The sequence below is a fragment of the Filicampus tigris genome, chromosome 5 (assembly GCF_054856515.1).
Source record: "Filicampus tigris isolate MCC_2025a chromosome 5, RoL_Ftig_1.0, whole genome shotgun sequence".
Classification (NCBI taxonomy): domain Eukaryota; kingdom Metazoa; phylum Chordata; class Actinopteri; order Syngnathiformes; family Syngnathidae; genus Filicampus; species Filicampus tigris.
The window spans coordinates 9,697,343-9,713,760 of record NC_141221.1 but is presented as its reverse complement, the minus strand read 5'-3'; the positions used below and the strand labels follow the sequence as shown (position 1 = coordinate 9,713,760).

Genomic DNA, 16,418 nt, shown 5'->3' with positions numbered 1-16,418 from the left:
GCTACCAAACGTACGAGGTGCATCAGAAAAATTGGACGGATCGGCCATGAGGTCAAACAGTTGATTCCACTTACTTATTTGTGATCCCATAAAGAGCAGTACCCAAAATTGTGCCTTTGGATAATAATGACAGGCTACATTTTGAGGTATTAAACCACACATTTACATGCACTTTGGCAAATGTATTATTCATTTTCAACAGTGGTGTCCTCCTCGGTCTTGGTCGCTCAGTGAAGACCACTTTGGCTCAAACAACGTCGGACCAACAATTTTGCCCACGTGTGTAGAACACGGTCAAACTGAAACCCATATAGTTAAATGAATACTACTCAACGCAGTCAACCGAGACAGGTAGAGCACTTGCAATTATCACATGACACCGTTTAGGTGTATCTTTGTTGACATGGCACTCACCTGTAACCTGCACACCGATGCGGAAGTAGACGTTGGCGTTAGTGAGGTATCTCTCGACCAGGATGTAGTAGAATTGCTCCCAGGCGGGCACCGAGGCATCCAGCTCGCAGGGGCTCCACTCTCGGCAGTCGAGGGCACTCGAATTGTGAACAGGGGGAGCCCGCGCTCTTATCTTCAACACCACAGGACAAGTGTCGCCACTCTTGTTCTTAACGCCGCAGTTCAACAGCTGAACTTTCACCTTTGATATGTAATTGGGCACAAACACTCTGCGCACACACACACACACACACACACACAAACAAACATACACGCTTCGCATGAGAGGATGCAGCACAGTTACTGAAATGTAACGTCACTGTTCAATGAACAGCAGCCATTGAATCCATTTTGTGTGGTACTTGTCCTCAGGTTTGAGCGTGAGCTGTAGCATGTCGCAGCTGACTTTGAGCGAGAGGCGGCAAACGCAATGGGCTGCTTGTTAGCGAATCACAGGACACATAACGCATCATTTTAAAGTACATAAAACAAAGACAATTACAGTTTGTGTATTTACTTTATTGTATTTTTTTTGTACGTTATCGGCTGTCTTTCCCTAAACTGAATCAGCATCGAATTGTATGTCTTTATAGATATTCACCTACTGCCACCAAATCTGCCCCGAAAAAATGCTAATGTAACAAAAGCAATTAAAATATATTCCTCCTGGTGGATGAAGTTGACTCTCAATTAATAAAACACTAAAAGAGCATTAAAAAAATAACAATAATAACTTCCCAGGTAGACTCATCCAGCGATAGATCAACCATCTTGGGACGAGTCATCACAAAGCTGACTTAGTGGACCCAAAAACATCATTAAAAACAGAATGTAAAATACTTCATATTGCTCCTCTGACACTTCACTTTCACAGGAGGCAAAATCAATAAAGAAGCAGAGAAAATTGCATTTTTTAATGAACAAGTTGCACTCCTAGACTACAGTAATAAGCTAGGGGAGCCAACTGAGGCAAAAAAAAAGGATTTATTTTTATTTTTTTAATTCATAGTGCAGAATAATGTGAGTTTTGAGGTTGCAAAAGAAAAGACTTTCCCGAAAATGTATAGAAACCTTTAAAGGGATTTTAAAGGTTTAGCAGAGGATTTTTTTAAATATTGCTTAAAGGTTAGCAACAACACCACCGTATATATGCTACTTGTTAGCCCGCGTGCCAATGGGGTTTCCTTTTGCATGCTAGCATTAAGGTAGTGAAGGCTATGTGCTTGCTTAGCTTGACAGCAACCTTCAGCTGAGAGTTGTAATAAACAGCTCGAAGCACCTTTTGTGAAAAATATTTACTAATTATATCCGCCAAACTGCTACTTGTGGTGAAATGAATTGAGTCAGCAGCCACCGTATAGCACTTGTATTTAAAATTTGTGCACATATGTCAAAACAAATCAACAGCTTAGGGCTCTACACTGGGACCAAAAAAACTGAGCCTATAAAACTGTGGTGTTGAATTACAGTGGAAAAATCGGGTGCACCTAACTTTTGTGCCAGTGCACCGAAGAACAAGATGGGTGCACCAGTGCGAAAAGCGTTTGAAGTGCATCACAAGTGTAATTGCACATCCACAACAGTAGGTGGCAGTGGCGCTGTCATTCATGTATTAATTTTTGGGTGAATTTATATCTTGAAAAACTCAAGTATGCTGAATACCAATAGCCCATATGTTTTTTTTTAACATTTAAGTTGCTTTTAGACCAGTGCTTTTTAATTATTTTCTGTTACGCCCGCCCAGGAAGAAGAAAACACTTCGCACCCCAGCCAAACTCTCCGCTACAACTATAAATAGTGTCATTCGTCCATAAAATCATTAACAAATCCAACTCTGAATAACATTGTGTCCTTATTAACATGAAAGAAAACAAAAAAGAAAGAAATATACATCAATTTACAACAAATAATAACTTTATTAACCTGTTTTTCACAGAAAAGATTTGATGTGCATCAATTTGCCTGAAATGTATACAAAAATGTATACATAAATGACAGCGCCACTGCCACCTACAGTAGTGGATGTGCAATTACACGTTATTCTAGTATAGCAAAAAAAAAAAAAAAACATGTTTCCTGGGGTCATATGTGCCCCCTCCTGACATCGCACCCCCTTCGCAAAAATCGCAATTAGATTATTTTTCAAAACCGTTCAGCCGTAGTGCATTTACTTGTAAAGAGCAGATCTGTTGTGAGCAGGAATCATCTGGTCAATGAAGTATCCGGGATAGAGCACGGCAATCCCAACGAGCCTCTGGACAATAAGCTGAGGCTGGAACAGATACTGGCACTCCTCAGACAGACCCTACACCAAAATGACACAGACAGACAGTGACGTCTTATAAATTGTGCAGGACTTTAAAGATGGCAAGAGAAAGATCGTTATCATTCAGACCGTCTGCCTCCAAAAGCATGTGAGCGGAAAGTCTGTCTCAGGGATTAATAACACATTTGGGTCCACGTCCCTCCAGCGAGCCAGCCAGTGAAACGTGCACCCTCCATTTCACTTGGTGCTGCTGCGGCGTCCCATTAGAGTGTCATGTACGTCAATCTGTGACACGAAGCCGGCGCTTTCCTCGCACGATCAGCCGCCAAATTAGTTTGAAAAGGAACAGAGCGTCGCAAGTGGGACAGGTGTGACTGCCCGATGAGGTCTTTAGTTCCTGTCAAGTGATCACTAGCCTTCCTCTCTCCTTGTCATGATTATGTGTCATTAATCACCCTTTTGATTGATTACAGCCTGCTAGTTGGCTTTCAAATTTCAAAGCGCCACTTGAGTAACTTTTGAAGGCCTCCAATAACATCAATCGCATGTTCATCCACCTATTCAGGAGTCCAGGCATCAGCTTGTTGCTTTATACCTGAGCAGCTAACAATCCTGTCAGTTCCTGTTGCAAATATTAGCTCATTAGGACAAAAATATGTTCTCCGTATTTACCTAAGAATCTTAAATTATCTATGTACGTATCCATCAGGGGTGTGCATCTTTCCACTAAAGACAATTCGATACGATTCTCAATAAACAGGATACGATACAATTCAAGGATGGAACGATTTTAAAATATAATGATTTGATCCGGTTGGATTCGGTTGGATTGCGACTCAATATGGTACGGCTGTAGCTTTGGCATGATTATTAATATGGAACATTGTAAAAGCTCTCGAAGCTCTCTCATTCTATCGCTATAAATACACGTTCTTCTATCAATCCATCTTTGTAAAACAACTAAAACAACATAACAAATACCAATGACAATTTCAAATCCTTTTTTTTTTCCTAAAAAAGCAAAATGCCAAAAGATGAGGGCTTTCCAGATATAATATATATGTCGTTTTTTCTTCTTTTCAAGGCAGCTATATTGTACTGTACTGTATTGCTTTGAGCTATGCAAACCTTATGAATGCCAGTTGCACCCAAGTAAGGTATGCAAATCACTACACTACCAAATGGCGCAAAAAATGCATAATCAACAGTTAAGTGAGGGGGAAAAATGAGTCTGTGTCGGTATTGTTGTGTCACTAATAAGAGTCTCATTGTTTATCAGGGCAACCAGCACGTGGGAGAACAAAGACGGATGGCCAGACGCTGGGCTACACAGTCTATATCTTTCACATCTCATATTGCCTCCCATTAAATCCCTCATTGAACGCATTGAACGTCAGGAGGCGGCGCGCTGGGCTGATAAGCAGTTAAATCAGGCAGTATTAAATGGCACCATTATGTGCGAGGCTAGTTTTAGTCAATGAGGTTGAAACTGTAAAAATAAATGACACAAACATGAATGACTGGGAGACATCGAGTGTGAACTAACAACACCTCTGATCTTCCTAACATAGACCCTGCGGCTAATGTTAGCACACTTAGCTACGACGAAGAGCCAGATACTTTACCAAATAAAAAAAAGCACAACGTTGTGGCTTTTTCAGTAGTTTTCTGTACAACTCTACACTCATAATATACCTTCTATTTATTCAGCATTTATTGATGTTAGTCAGTCATGATATTCAGTCAGGCAGCGTGAGGGTCACCACAGAGGTACCATGTGGGGTCTTTCAGATATTCGTTATAGGTAGTTAGCATTTCTAACATAATTTTCTTTATTAACTGTCACTTCATTGATATTAAAACTTAATTAAATTCACCAACTGCTATGCCTGAACCTTTGAAATAATTACAATAGCCTTAAGTTAAGAGCCACAGCTGGATCGTTTTTTTAGGGTTGTTTTGCTTTGTGTTGCGAGTACAAACTTGATAAACGTGTTTGTAACTAGTTTTTGTCAATGAGGTTGAAACTGTAAAATGAATGACACATAGGAATGACAGGGAGATGTGAAGTGTGCACTAACAACACCTCCAAACGTGCTTTTTTCATATTACAGATGACTACCGCAGGATTTATTACACATTATATATGTGTGTGTGTGTGTGTGTGCAAGCAGGCGTGTAAGCATTATTCCTCGCCTGGTGGGAAATGGCCTCAGATAGCACAATTTACAAAAAGCTATGAGTTTTCCATCTCCGCCGTGTGTCACTAGCATCCTCAAACTAAGCGAATTGCACGTCTTAGGCAATTTCCGATGACATTCATGATTTTTTTTTGGTGTTCTGCCGGGGTACTTTACGTGGGCCGCTGGAGACCACAAAGGAAAACACAAGCAAACACAGAGGCAGCGGCAGGTAAATTGCCTGCAATGGAAATCAGCTGGTGTTGATGTGGCCACGTAGACGGACGCGATGAGATGAAGAAAAACTCCTCAGACATGGTTCTGCCTCTTTAGTTTCTGCAGCGCAAGACAGAATACTAATCTCTTTGAATACATCAGTCGTGAGGATTTTTCTTGTGTTTTTTTTTTTTTTCCAGGTGAAGAAAAGTCAAGTGACCAAAAGGGAACCTGAGGCTGTGCAAGGAATACAGTGAACCCCTATTCATCACAACAGAAGATGCGTTCCACACCCACCTGCTACAGGTGATTATCTGCGATATTGTGAGACCATCAGAATTCTTTTTTCTTTACAATATACAGTGATTCCCCTCCATCGTGAGAGTTACGTTCCAGTCCACCCCCACAATAAGTAAAATATGTGATGTAGAAAATACACTATTTAAATACTCTATAGGCATGCTTTTCCGGCGTTTATCGCACTTTTTTCTTCAAGGTCTATAAACGCAATTGTACAATCGTACAACAAGGCTTGAAATAAACAGTTTCACACCGCAGTTTGAGAGGCAAAATTAGAATTTTGTGCCTCATCAAAACACACTGAATAGCAAAACTGTGAATCAACCGCCGAGACGTCCCAAAACATTTGCTGGAACGGACGCACGCACGTCGCTCACGTCACCTACCACGATTAATCTAGGCAAGATCGGTCCTACTTACGCCGCGCCAGCTAGCTCGCAAACAAGCTTTGGCTAGCTACTGCGGCGACTAACACATTGCGGAGTTGCTCCCAAGTCAGTAATTATCGCCTGTGTGGCGGCGAATAACTGACTTTTCTGACAAGTATCGTTCTCACAAAGGCATGACGTGGAAAGACGGAGAAGCCATGCTAATTGCTAAGATAACCCAAGACTGACATGAAATGATTAAGTGCAAGGGTTATCGAGTACACTTTTCACACAAATCTAGCCCAAACCCCGTTAAAGCGCAGAGTATACAACTTTGAACAGCAAAATAGCAGGCAAATTGGTATGTAAATCATGGAAATGAAACGATAAGTTCCAAATGATATCATTTTCACGTTGCCCTGGACAATTTACTTATCGATCCATATCAAAGTTGTTGTTCTTTTTCCCACTGCGAGCTTCGACGAGAATGCTGCTGATGCTGCATCATTGCGTTTATATCCACCGGGGAAGGAGAAATGTTTGAGTCAATAGGTCAGCCAGTCCATCACCTCGGTCCACTCCAAGCAGAGCTCATAAATGGGATGAAAAATAATAACTACAGTCACATGCTTAAAACGCTCCTCCCTCCAGAGTTTTATGAACGCCACTGCTGCGATGACAGCCGATCATAAAAGCAGTCAAGTGTGGATCTATTTTAGTCGTCAGTGGAGCGACTGCGTGGGACGACGGGCGCAGCGCAAACACCTGACACTTACTCGCGATACACAAGATAATGAGCTTATAATATCGCAAATTAAAGATCATCAACCCAAATCTGCCATCTGCGCTGCGGTGACTAATAATCTTAATGGTTTATTTATGAAAATTATTGTACCATAGCGTGCGTTACTATGGCTACCTGTTGCTATGCTTTCTTTTCTGTTTGATTAGTAAGGTCGTGCGCTGTGCAGAATATTGTCTGCAGATGGGACTTTACATTGAAAATAGTGACCACAAGCTGTGATTGAGCTGTCACTAAGCAACAAATGATTCGATTACAGCTAATTTTGTCCTTGGAGCTGGATTCATTTTACATAATTACCGGCGTTATAAAGCTGTTGTGTAAATGTGTGCGACTCTCTCCTACATCTCGCAGCTACTTGTATATAATGCAGAACATACAAACCTATGAATATTACAATTAGGATTTGCATGTTGTTATGAACAATGGTTTGCAAAATCGGATCAGGTCATGAATATTTAGGTTGAAACGCTCAAATAAATAAATATTCCCATGGCATTTGGGAGTGTAGTTAAGTTTAAATTAAGTTTATTGGCGTTTTAATTGGATTTTGAGCGGGCACCCCAAAATCTACCGCTTTTGTCAATAATCAATACTTTATTATAAGGGTGCACGGTATAAACGGTATATTCAATATAAGGTATAAATTTGGTAGAGATTTGGACCCTACCAACCAATCACGCTAATGCACTGTGGTTACGTCTGTATCTCTCTCTCAGTGCTCAATGCGGTGTGACAGAAATGCCATAAATGTATGGCCAGTCCCAAGAGAAAGTGAAAAAATACCTCAGTGAAAAAAAATGTATGTTTAAGTCACGCCCGCTGTTTTACGCTGTGTTCTTATTGGGAGAGATTGCTTGTTGCTCGCTAATTAGCACATTGCTTGGTGCGTGGCGAGGCCCACAATGTGATATTAGTTGTTATGAATGTTACCTTGACTGAGATCTTGCCTTCATCCTTTGGTAAATGCGCAGCCAGGAACCAGTCCCCAGGGAGGGGGCTGGTCACATTGAACGCCCCCGTGGTTCGGTTCGGGAGCGTCCAGGTCAGAGTCACCGCGAAGGATCCTGGGACGACTGTATCCCGAGGGAAGTGAGTGTTCAGGGGGTTGATTACCGGAGGAGCGCCGGACCTGAAGTACCTGTCAATCACAGGACATTTTTCTATATTACTTCACTGCTTGGAGTCGTGAACAACGAGGATGTCAAATACTCACTTGCGAAAATATTAGGACACCTGCACAATCTAAACCTGCACCTGCTCAAACAAGTCCCCTTGAATATCTTATACATATGTTATTCGACAAGCAGCTCGGGATATATTTAATAGTAATCTTAACTCATTCGCTGCCAGACATTTTCAGACCCTCTTTTAAGATAACGTTTGAAAAAATTTGAAAAGATAAAAATAAGTTCTTGGGATTGGATGGCTGGGTTGTGAAAAGACTAGTAAATCTGACAATGGTAGTGAATGAGTTAAAGTTTTACTCCAGCATTGAGAATCAGCATTGTTGGTGTTTTGTTGTGTTTACTGTTTTGATGTTATTAATTGATTGTGTTAGTCATCTTTGTTTTTATACGTCTGATTTTTACTTTATGTACGGCACTTTGTATGCAGCTGTGGTTGATTTTAAAATGCCCTATAAATGAAGTTGAGTTGAGCAAGTGTATTGCGTTGTCATGGTGACCCGTGTTTGAGCGACGGTCCGAAACATGAAGGCAACTCTAGCATCGAAGACCTGTTGCTGTTCCCCCCGTGTGTCGAAATGAACGGCACACTTGGCTTCTGGGACGTTTGCAGCATGCTTCCAATAAAACTGCTGCTGCCAGGGAAAGCATTTCCAATCCAAATTTGCAAACTAAACAACTTTTTTTGGGGGGTGGGGGGAGTGGGCGAATGGGAGTATTGACTTACACAGTAACATTGCGATTGGGGCAGCTGTCTCCAAAGGTACCGCCTTGTTCCTTGAAGGTAATGAGGTTCCATACGGCCATTATGGTGTCGTCAGGCACATTGAAGTGGAACAGTTCCACACTGGCGAAGGAGTTGAAAGCGCTGAGCTTACGAGGCGTTCGGGTGAAGTATTCAGTCACAAAAAGGCAATCTGCCAAGGAAAGAGAACAACAACTGAGAAGATGGACACAATGTTGGTACCCTGAATGTGTGTGACTTTTAAAATGCGGGACTCATAGAATCAGAGGGTATAATTGGCGGGCTGTTAAGTGGCGACACCGTTAGCCAATCTTTGTTGTGTGACTCAGCATCCCTAGTGACAAACGGCAAGATGTGATTGAGAATATGTGCTTGTGTTTATTTTGTTATCTTTGTGCAATGAATAGATTTGGACTGCACACGGATCACAATTCACTCTGCTAAACTAACGGCGGTAAGCTGAATGAAATGAGCTAACTACCGTCGATGTGCAATTCTGTAACTTTGACCAGTTATGCTTTGCAATAGCCACATCGCACTGAAGTTGTATTTTTTTAAGTGTGAACTGACCCCAAACTTAGGATATTCTCTATCGTTTACGCACTCTGCAGTAACAGTCTGTGTGGAAAAATAATCACAGCAATATAATTTGCGATATAGAGAAAAATCGATATTAAAATAAATATCACCAATTCAGTGAAATCGCAAAAAATGAAGCATGACATGGTGATGGATGTAAATAGCTACTTTGCATATCTAGAAAAGCTCTATAGCAGGGGTGTCAAACTCATTTTTGTCGCGCGCCACAATGCAGTCATAGATTCCCTCAGAGGGACATTAGGTTGAAACCATAAACATGTTTAATCATCTCCTCATTTTATTACATATGCCGTACAAAACAAATTGATAACTAAATTTGAAATCAGAAGTCAAGAATAATAGTTTGTTCAAGTTACTGTAACAAAGTAACAAGAAAGTGCTCACAATATTTATTCATTTCAAATGACAATTGTAAATTTTGCTACAGATTTCATCAAGCGTTATGGAAGGTGACATGCTTCATTTGCTTTCGCGGGCCTCATAAAATGATGTGGCGGGCCAAACGTGGCCCCCGGGCCTTGAGTTTGACACCCGTGCTCTATAGGATATAAATAGTGTTGCAAGCCATGTCAAATGTTATTTTCACTATATGTTGCAGACTGTCAAAAACGTACAGCGGGCCACCGGGCCCGTATTTCTGTTCTAGGATTCTTTTTTTTAAGGCATCTGTGTGCATGTGTGCTCAGTGGCATCCTGCTTAATGTCAAATCCTTGGATTACACCCAGCCGAAGCACTGCATATAAAAGCAGCAGATCAAGCGACAGGTGTAATCTGTCACATTATCCGCACAAGCCGGGCTGGCATTTAACTCAGCCGGCAGGTGGGCAAAAACCCAGTTTAAAAAAAAAAAAATTCTTAAAAAGCACTTAATTGATGTGCACTGCATCTCCTGTGAACATTAATAAAAGGATGCTAAGATGTCTGCAGTTGGCCTCCACCGGAACGTCGAGGGAGGAAAATCGAGGCACACACTCAGCAGCCTGTTCTGACGCGTACTCGTAAAAGGAGAAAATTTACCACACGTAAAGCACACACCAGCTCTCTCACAAGTAACCTTGAATGCTAAAGCCAGAGAAACTCAGGAGAATGAAGCAATCTTGTTGTCAAGAGCTAAACCCTGATCCTGTATAAAGCTCCCAACTCCTGTTATTGTGCTCTCGCACTCTCGCTTCATACAAGAGCTTCCTATACATTCAAGTCCTTCTCACTTGTCAGCATCGAAAGGAAAATATGTGCATCCGGCCGACTCAAAAATCAAAACAGATTCAACTTTTGTAGCACTCGCAACCATAGCTTGAAGTACCGGTACCAATACAGTACCGTGTATTATAGCTGTCAAAAAATGACACGATGCCTTAATTTCAAAATACCGGTAAGCCTTCTTGTGTGAGGGGCGGAAAAGGACGTTTTTAAAAAAGCAACTGTGTCATGTGGCACAGGGCACCTGTCTAAGATGCATTAATACAAAAATAAAGGGCGGAAGTGTCGGGAATCTGTCTGAAAAAGCGGCATTTGGGACATGCGCTGTGTCACGCAGACACTTCCCGGACCGGGCCAATACAAATATATCCACTTAATCGATTAAGCCATTTTACCATTTAGCCAGTATTCGTGCTTGCTGGTGACAAATGATAAATATTCAATGAGATTTTTGTATTGCTCAAAGTCTTAAATTAACAACAAATCTGTTGGTGCAGTGATGGATATACATAAAAATATCAGTAGTATGTATTAATGTTTTTAAGTATTTCGTGTTCAGATGTTCTTAAGTGTTTGAAATGTATTTTTTATTTTTAGCAAACGAATTCTGAATAGTATCTTATAGTATGTTTAATGGACACAAATACAACAAATTTGAAGTTGTTTAGCCGTCAGCTATTATTTCACTGCTTTTTACTGATGTTTTAGGTTTTTGCAGTGGCACCGTTTCAGTCAGGTATCGAGGTTTATGCAGGTATAGTATCGACGTCAACATTTTTGATACACTAGATCATAGTAATCATTAAAGTCTGACCGATTCATCAGTCAATATTAGCTCTTCTAAAATGGACTAAAATCCCCCAATAAGAAAATAATAAAGACGCTCAAATCAGCTCATCAGCAAGCTTTGCACGAGCCTGTTAACGATCGCTCATTTGAGTCAGGTGTGTTGGAGCTAGGGAAACATCTAAAACAGGCTGGATAGGGGCTCCCGAGGACCGGACTTTAAGACCGCTGACATAAACAATCCTGATTTCACCCTTTACCCGTTCATGGAGATGTTGTGTTTACAATACGTGAGAGTAGAAACTTAAGCGGAGGACAATGAGTTCTCTGACTGTCATTGTATTATTGAAAAAGGAACAAAAGACACAAGAAACTGATCACGTGAGACAGCTGACACAGATTTATCAATTCATCTTGGACAACAGCATGTTAAGTACCATGCATACACATCCTTTGTGCAAATGAACACCTTACTTGAAATAAATGCTTGCTGGTCTCTGGGGTGAGTAAACACAGACGACAGATAGGGGCATTTGTACATTTGGATTCAAGTTTGTATTTGAAGAATGTTTTATACGTATTTTTCTTTGAAATGAAACTACCTCAACCGCCTGAAAAAAAAAATAACGGAACAAATATTTTCCAGCTGCATTAAAAAATTTCCAACCCCCTCCTTACCCTTTCCATGACCAAAGCCTTGTCTAATTTCAAAGTTTTCTTATGCGCCTGAAGGTAACAGAAATTACAGACTTTCTTATGGTGGGTTTTCAACCAATCCCGCCACGCTTCTACTCCATGATGTGGGGCAAGATGAACACACCCACCCATGTTTTGGACTCCATGTTTCACCCTGCCCTCCGGCCACCATCCCGCTGAGTCCCTGCCCTCGATCCGTCACACCTTTTCCTCCGTCTGACCTCGCTAGCCCACCACTTGCTACTCCACCTCCTGTCCAGCCACCTGCTCCCTGTCAACTCATTTGTTCTGCCGTCGGGATGATAGGGGGAGAATTTATCATGACTTATCATTATTAAGTCATCCCCACGAGTTAGCCAAGAGGAACTTCTCTGTAATTGTCCTTGTATTGGAATGCGTGACAAAATTCAGATGTCCAATGAGACCGACGGCGTGCAAAGCACAGTTGATGCCCAGGGCAAGTGCATGACTTTGATGACCCCCGACCCCCCCTTCCCCTCCCCCAAAAAAAACATTGTCATCAGGGGTGGGAGAAGGCAAAAGACTTTGAAACTTAATGTCGATATATATTATGCCCTTCTCTCTGAGACGGATGCCCCCTGCGGACGGAATATTTTTCTTATTTTTATAGCCCAGCTATAAACACTTTGATGCCCAATGAAATTTCAACGGTGGGGGCTGTGGATGTAAAGTGATAAAAAAATAAAAACTTTAAAGCAGCAAAACTTGAAACACTTTAAGCAGTTAAATGCCACTCCCATTTTTAGTTTGTCAAACTGAACATGAAGCTACAATTACAGTTTGTCTATTTAAAATACATTGCCTTTCATCTGTTAGCATAATGCTAATGCTAACACATCACGGAAAATGCATATATAAAACCACTGAAGCAATTCATATTTGAGAATAAATGGTGCAGAATCACATTTAGACATTCACTATAACAGCACTCACAGTCATATATTCTTTATCCTCTGCGAGGATTTAGGTCGTACAGACGATCGATCATGTACAGTATATCCGTCTCTTTGTTTTATTCTGCCCCCCGGTGGCCATGGTGGGCAGCAGCACAGTGGTCATTCAATCAATGCAAAGTATAGCAAAAACTGTTTACATTGTATTTGTCATAACTGTACATTTTATAGAGTACAATATTATATCTATAGTGTGACTTTTCTCATTTAACTGGCATTTTTAGGAAACTGAAAGGGACTTCCATTCCCTTTCAATGAGGAAAGAGGTTTTGAGATACAGTATGAGTGATTTGAGTTACAAGCACGGTCACAGAATTCATGCACTTTTAAACTCGTATCTCAAGGCACCTTTGTAGTAGAGACACCTCTCAATATATATTCCATATAATGCTACACCGCTGCGCAACAACTACAAATGCAGAGTTGGACGACCCTAATGTACGCATCGCATAGAACATATTTTTCCGAAGCACAAGTGGATGAGAGCAGAATTAGAAAGCCTGGCTTGGGGTTAACCACAATATTAAACAGATCCATCAATGCTTTATCACTGGAGCGTATCCTCATGAGGGTCAGGGGTGAGCCGGGGCCAACTCATGCACCTAACGTGCAAACAACCACACAAAATATTGAGTGCATCAAGTGAGTGCTCTGTGACAATGTGTCAATCAAAAATGAGCAGTATTATCAGGGATGTTCCGTACCACTTCTTTTTGCCAGTACAAGCGTTTACCCTTTAGTACTCACCGAGACAAAGTACTGATATAACTAGTACTTATTTTACATCCAATTTGAATGAACACAATGACAGATAATTGTGAACCAGGACCTTTCTCTTTGTGACGCACATGGGTTAGGGGTACATTCACCAATGAGTCAAACGGGCACAGTGTACTGGCAAGGAAAATGTATTCGATGTCAGATTCTTTTTTTTGTCTCTTGTATCAGTGTCTGGTATCTGCATCATTAAGAAGATCTCAATACCTTGAACTAAGGCCGGTATCGACTCTATACCAATATCTGGTATCTGGTACTCTCCCACCCCTACGTGTTATCTTTGTCAAAGCAGTTTTTCATACAGTGCAGGTGCACCTAATGTAATGACCAGTGAGTGTCATTGCTACCCTCTTCAAATTGCTGGGTTAAAAGTAACCCATGAGTGAAATAGCTAACCAGTGTCGGGTTATTCATACTCAGTGCATTGGGTTAAGGATTTGACCCAGCACACACAAAGGGTAAAAATGACCCATAATAAGGAGTTAAAGCTAGCGAGAAATGACTTACTAGGTTATCAGCATATAGTTGTGGTTAAATATAATACTAGTGTTATTACCAACATTTTTTCAGAGGAAGAATCAGCAGCAACTTCAGACTTGTCAGTGATCGCCACTGCAAGTCATTCACGTGATACTATGTTTAGCACAGTTTTTCCACTTCATGCTTTTTCTAATGAACCCAACCATTTTTTTAACCAGCTTTGAAACCAGCAGATGATGTAGAGTCCTACCTAGGGTTCATCCTGACCCAAAAAAAAAGGGTTTTGTACAAACCTCCCCCAAAATTGGGTTGTTTTGTGGGCTATTGATTTGGCCCAACTATTTTGGGGTTAAACCAATAACCCCAAAAGTTGGATTGCTCCCATTTTGAATCTATTTGGGTTATTTTTGACCCAATTGTTTTTAGAGTGAACATATTTTCTGTTGGTGGGCCATCTGCCCTGATCAGGATTTGAACCCCTATCCCTGTGTCTAAAACGAGCAGTGCTCCCTTTTGAGCCGCCACTAACGTATGCTACATTAAATTTACTTCAACTTCAGTCCACCAAGTGTCCAAAATGGTGACCACCCGAATCCAATCTTCAACCCTATATATTGAGTTGAAATAATTCATCCAATCTGCTTAAAATGCACAGCTACATTACGAGTGGGGAAGAAAAAACACCTAGCATTTTTTTTACGTTCCATTTAACCCAATCTGCTCAAAATCCACAGCTACCCAAAGAATGGGTTAGGAAAACAACCCAGCATTTTTTAAGTGTGTACATGAAACCCAATAAGCTAAAAAAAAATGCACAGCTACCTAGTTAGCGGGTTAGGAAAGCAACACAGCATCTTTAGTGTGTACATTTTACCCAAACTGCTCAAAACCTACAGCTACCCAGCGAGTGGGTTCGAAAAACAACCCAGCATTTTTTTCTGTGTATGGGTGGCTAATTAACTTGCCTTGTATATCATATTGGATAGTGCAAGTATCCATGGAGGATTGCGCTTTTATACTAACGATAAGAATATACACTATTATTTATGTAATTAAATACAAACTTAAATCATACAGTTTGGCTCAAACAAAGTGACCAACGAAAACAGAACGTAACACACTACGAGACAACTGAGCATTGCTGAGGAATGAGCCCCCTTTTCCAGCTATCCCAAACAGTAAAACTAACTGCAAACGGCGGTTTAAAGAGTTCATCTTGTCCTCTTATATGTTCAAAATTTATTTTTGTCTTTTAAGACAATGAGGGTTTTTTATTTACCTCCACTAGTTTGGACGTCAACTACCGTCTTCTTCAGGAGAACCTCATTGTCTTAAGAATCCAAAAAAATAATAATTATGGGCCATTTTTGGGGTGTTTTCATCCTACTAAAGCAGAAAAAAGACCGTGAGGACACAAAATGTTTGGTTTGCATGCTGTCATAGCTGATGTCTTTGTTACGTGTTTGGTCTCACACCTTTACGTTGAGTCTATATCTGGAGGGCAAAGAAAATGGGTTCCACAATGTAAGGAGTTGACTTGTTTTCTTGTGACAATCCGATCGAAGCAACTCAACTGTTAATGTCACTTAGGCTTATGGGGTGACTAACTTGAATAATGCGCCATAAACGAAACAGAGAGAAGGGAGACAATGAAAGTGTGTCATAAAAACATTACGCGCCATGCAGTATGCAGTAAAACGTTGGAAAGCGGCTCGAGGGGGCTGATCACAGAGTCCGTTTCAGCACCAGGACCAGATGAACAGCTCCACGCGAGACCCCCACCCTTCTGCCCACTCCCCCACTCAAACACACACACACACACACACACACGCTCAGACGTAGACACAAAGCAGTGCACTCACCCCCAGGAACGCAGAGGAAAGTGTAAACGATGAAGAGCAGCATCCTCGTGACGGGGCAGCAGTCCACCCTCCACATTGTTCCGAGTGTTCTTTACCGTGGGCTCGAGCCGCGGTGCAGCTAGCTGTTGCCACTTTACATTTTTACATTCTCCTTTCCCTCCCTCCTCCCCCTCCTCCTCCTCCTCTCCCTCCCTTTCTCTCCCTGGCTCGTCGACCAGCTGTTAGCGCATGACGTCATCCAGACGACGGTCGCGCGCCGCCTGCTGGTTGGCTATGTGTGTGAGCTTCGTATTGGGCAGCCCGCGGGGGAGGGCGCGCGCACGGAGATTTGCAGCGGCGGGGCACGTCACGCATGTTTTCAGTCAATGATGTCAACGGTAGGATGACACGCTGACAAGTTCATCATGGGCTTCATCATGGTTAGCGAAGGAATCGATTGTTGAGACGGTTGAAACCGCAAAGTATTGTTGACAGGAAACTGAACGCACTCACAGCACTGACTCATATTTTGACCGATGACAAGTT

General features: G+C 41.5%; 1 protein-coding gene across 1 annotated transcript in view; it reads right to left on the bottom strand.

Annotated features, from left to right (window-relative positions):
* tmem8b (transmembrane protein 8B) overlaps positions 1-16,116 on the bottom strand; it is a 44,070-nt gene extending 27,954 nt beyond the window's left edge. The window contains exons 1-5 of the mRNA XM_086031401.1: positions 15,894-16,116; positions 8,500-8,689; positions 7,519-7,726; positions 2,625-2,758; positions 415-683 (exon numbers count right to left, since the gene is read on the bottom strand). Coding sequence (XP_085887527.1) covers positions 415-683; positions 2,625-2,758; positions 7,519-7,726; positions 8,500-8,689; positions 15,894-15,969 — 877 coding nt within the window. The 5' untranslated portion in view covers positions 15,970-16,116. The remainder of the gene's footprint in view (positions 1-414; positions 684-2,624; positions 2,759-7,518; positions 7,727-8,499; positions 8,690-15,893) is intronic.
* Positions 16,117-16,418: the final 302 nt, after the last annotated feature.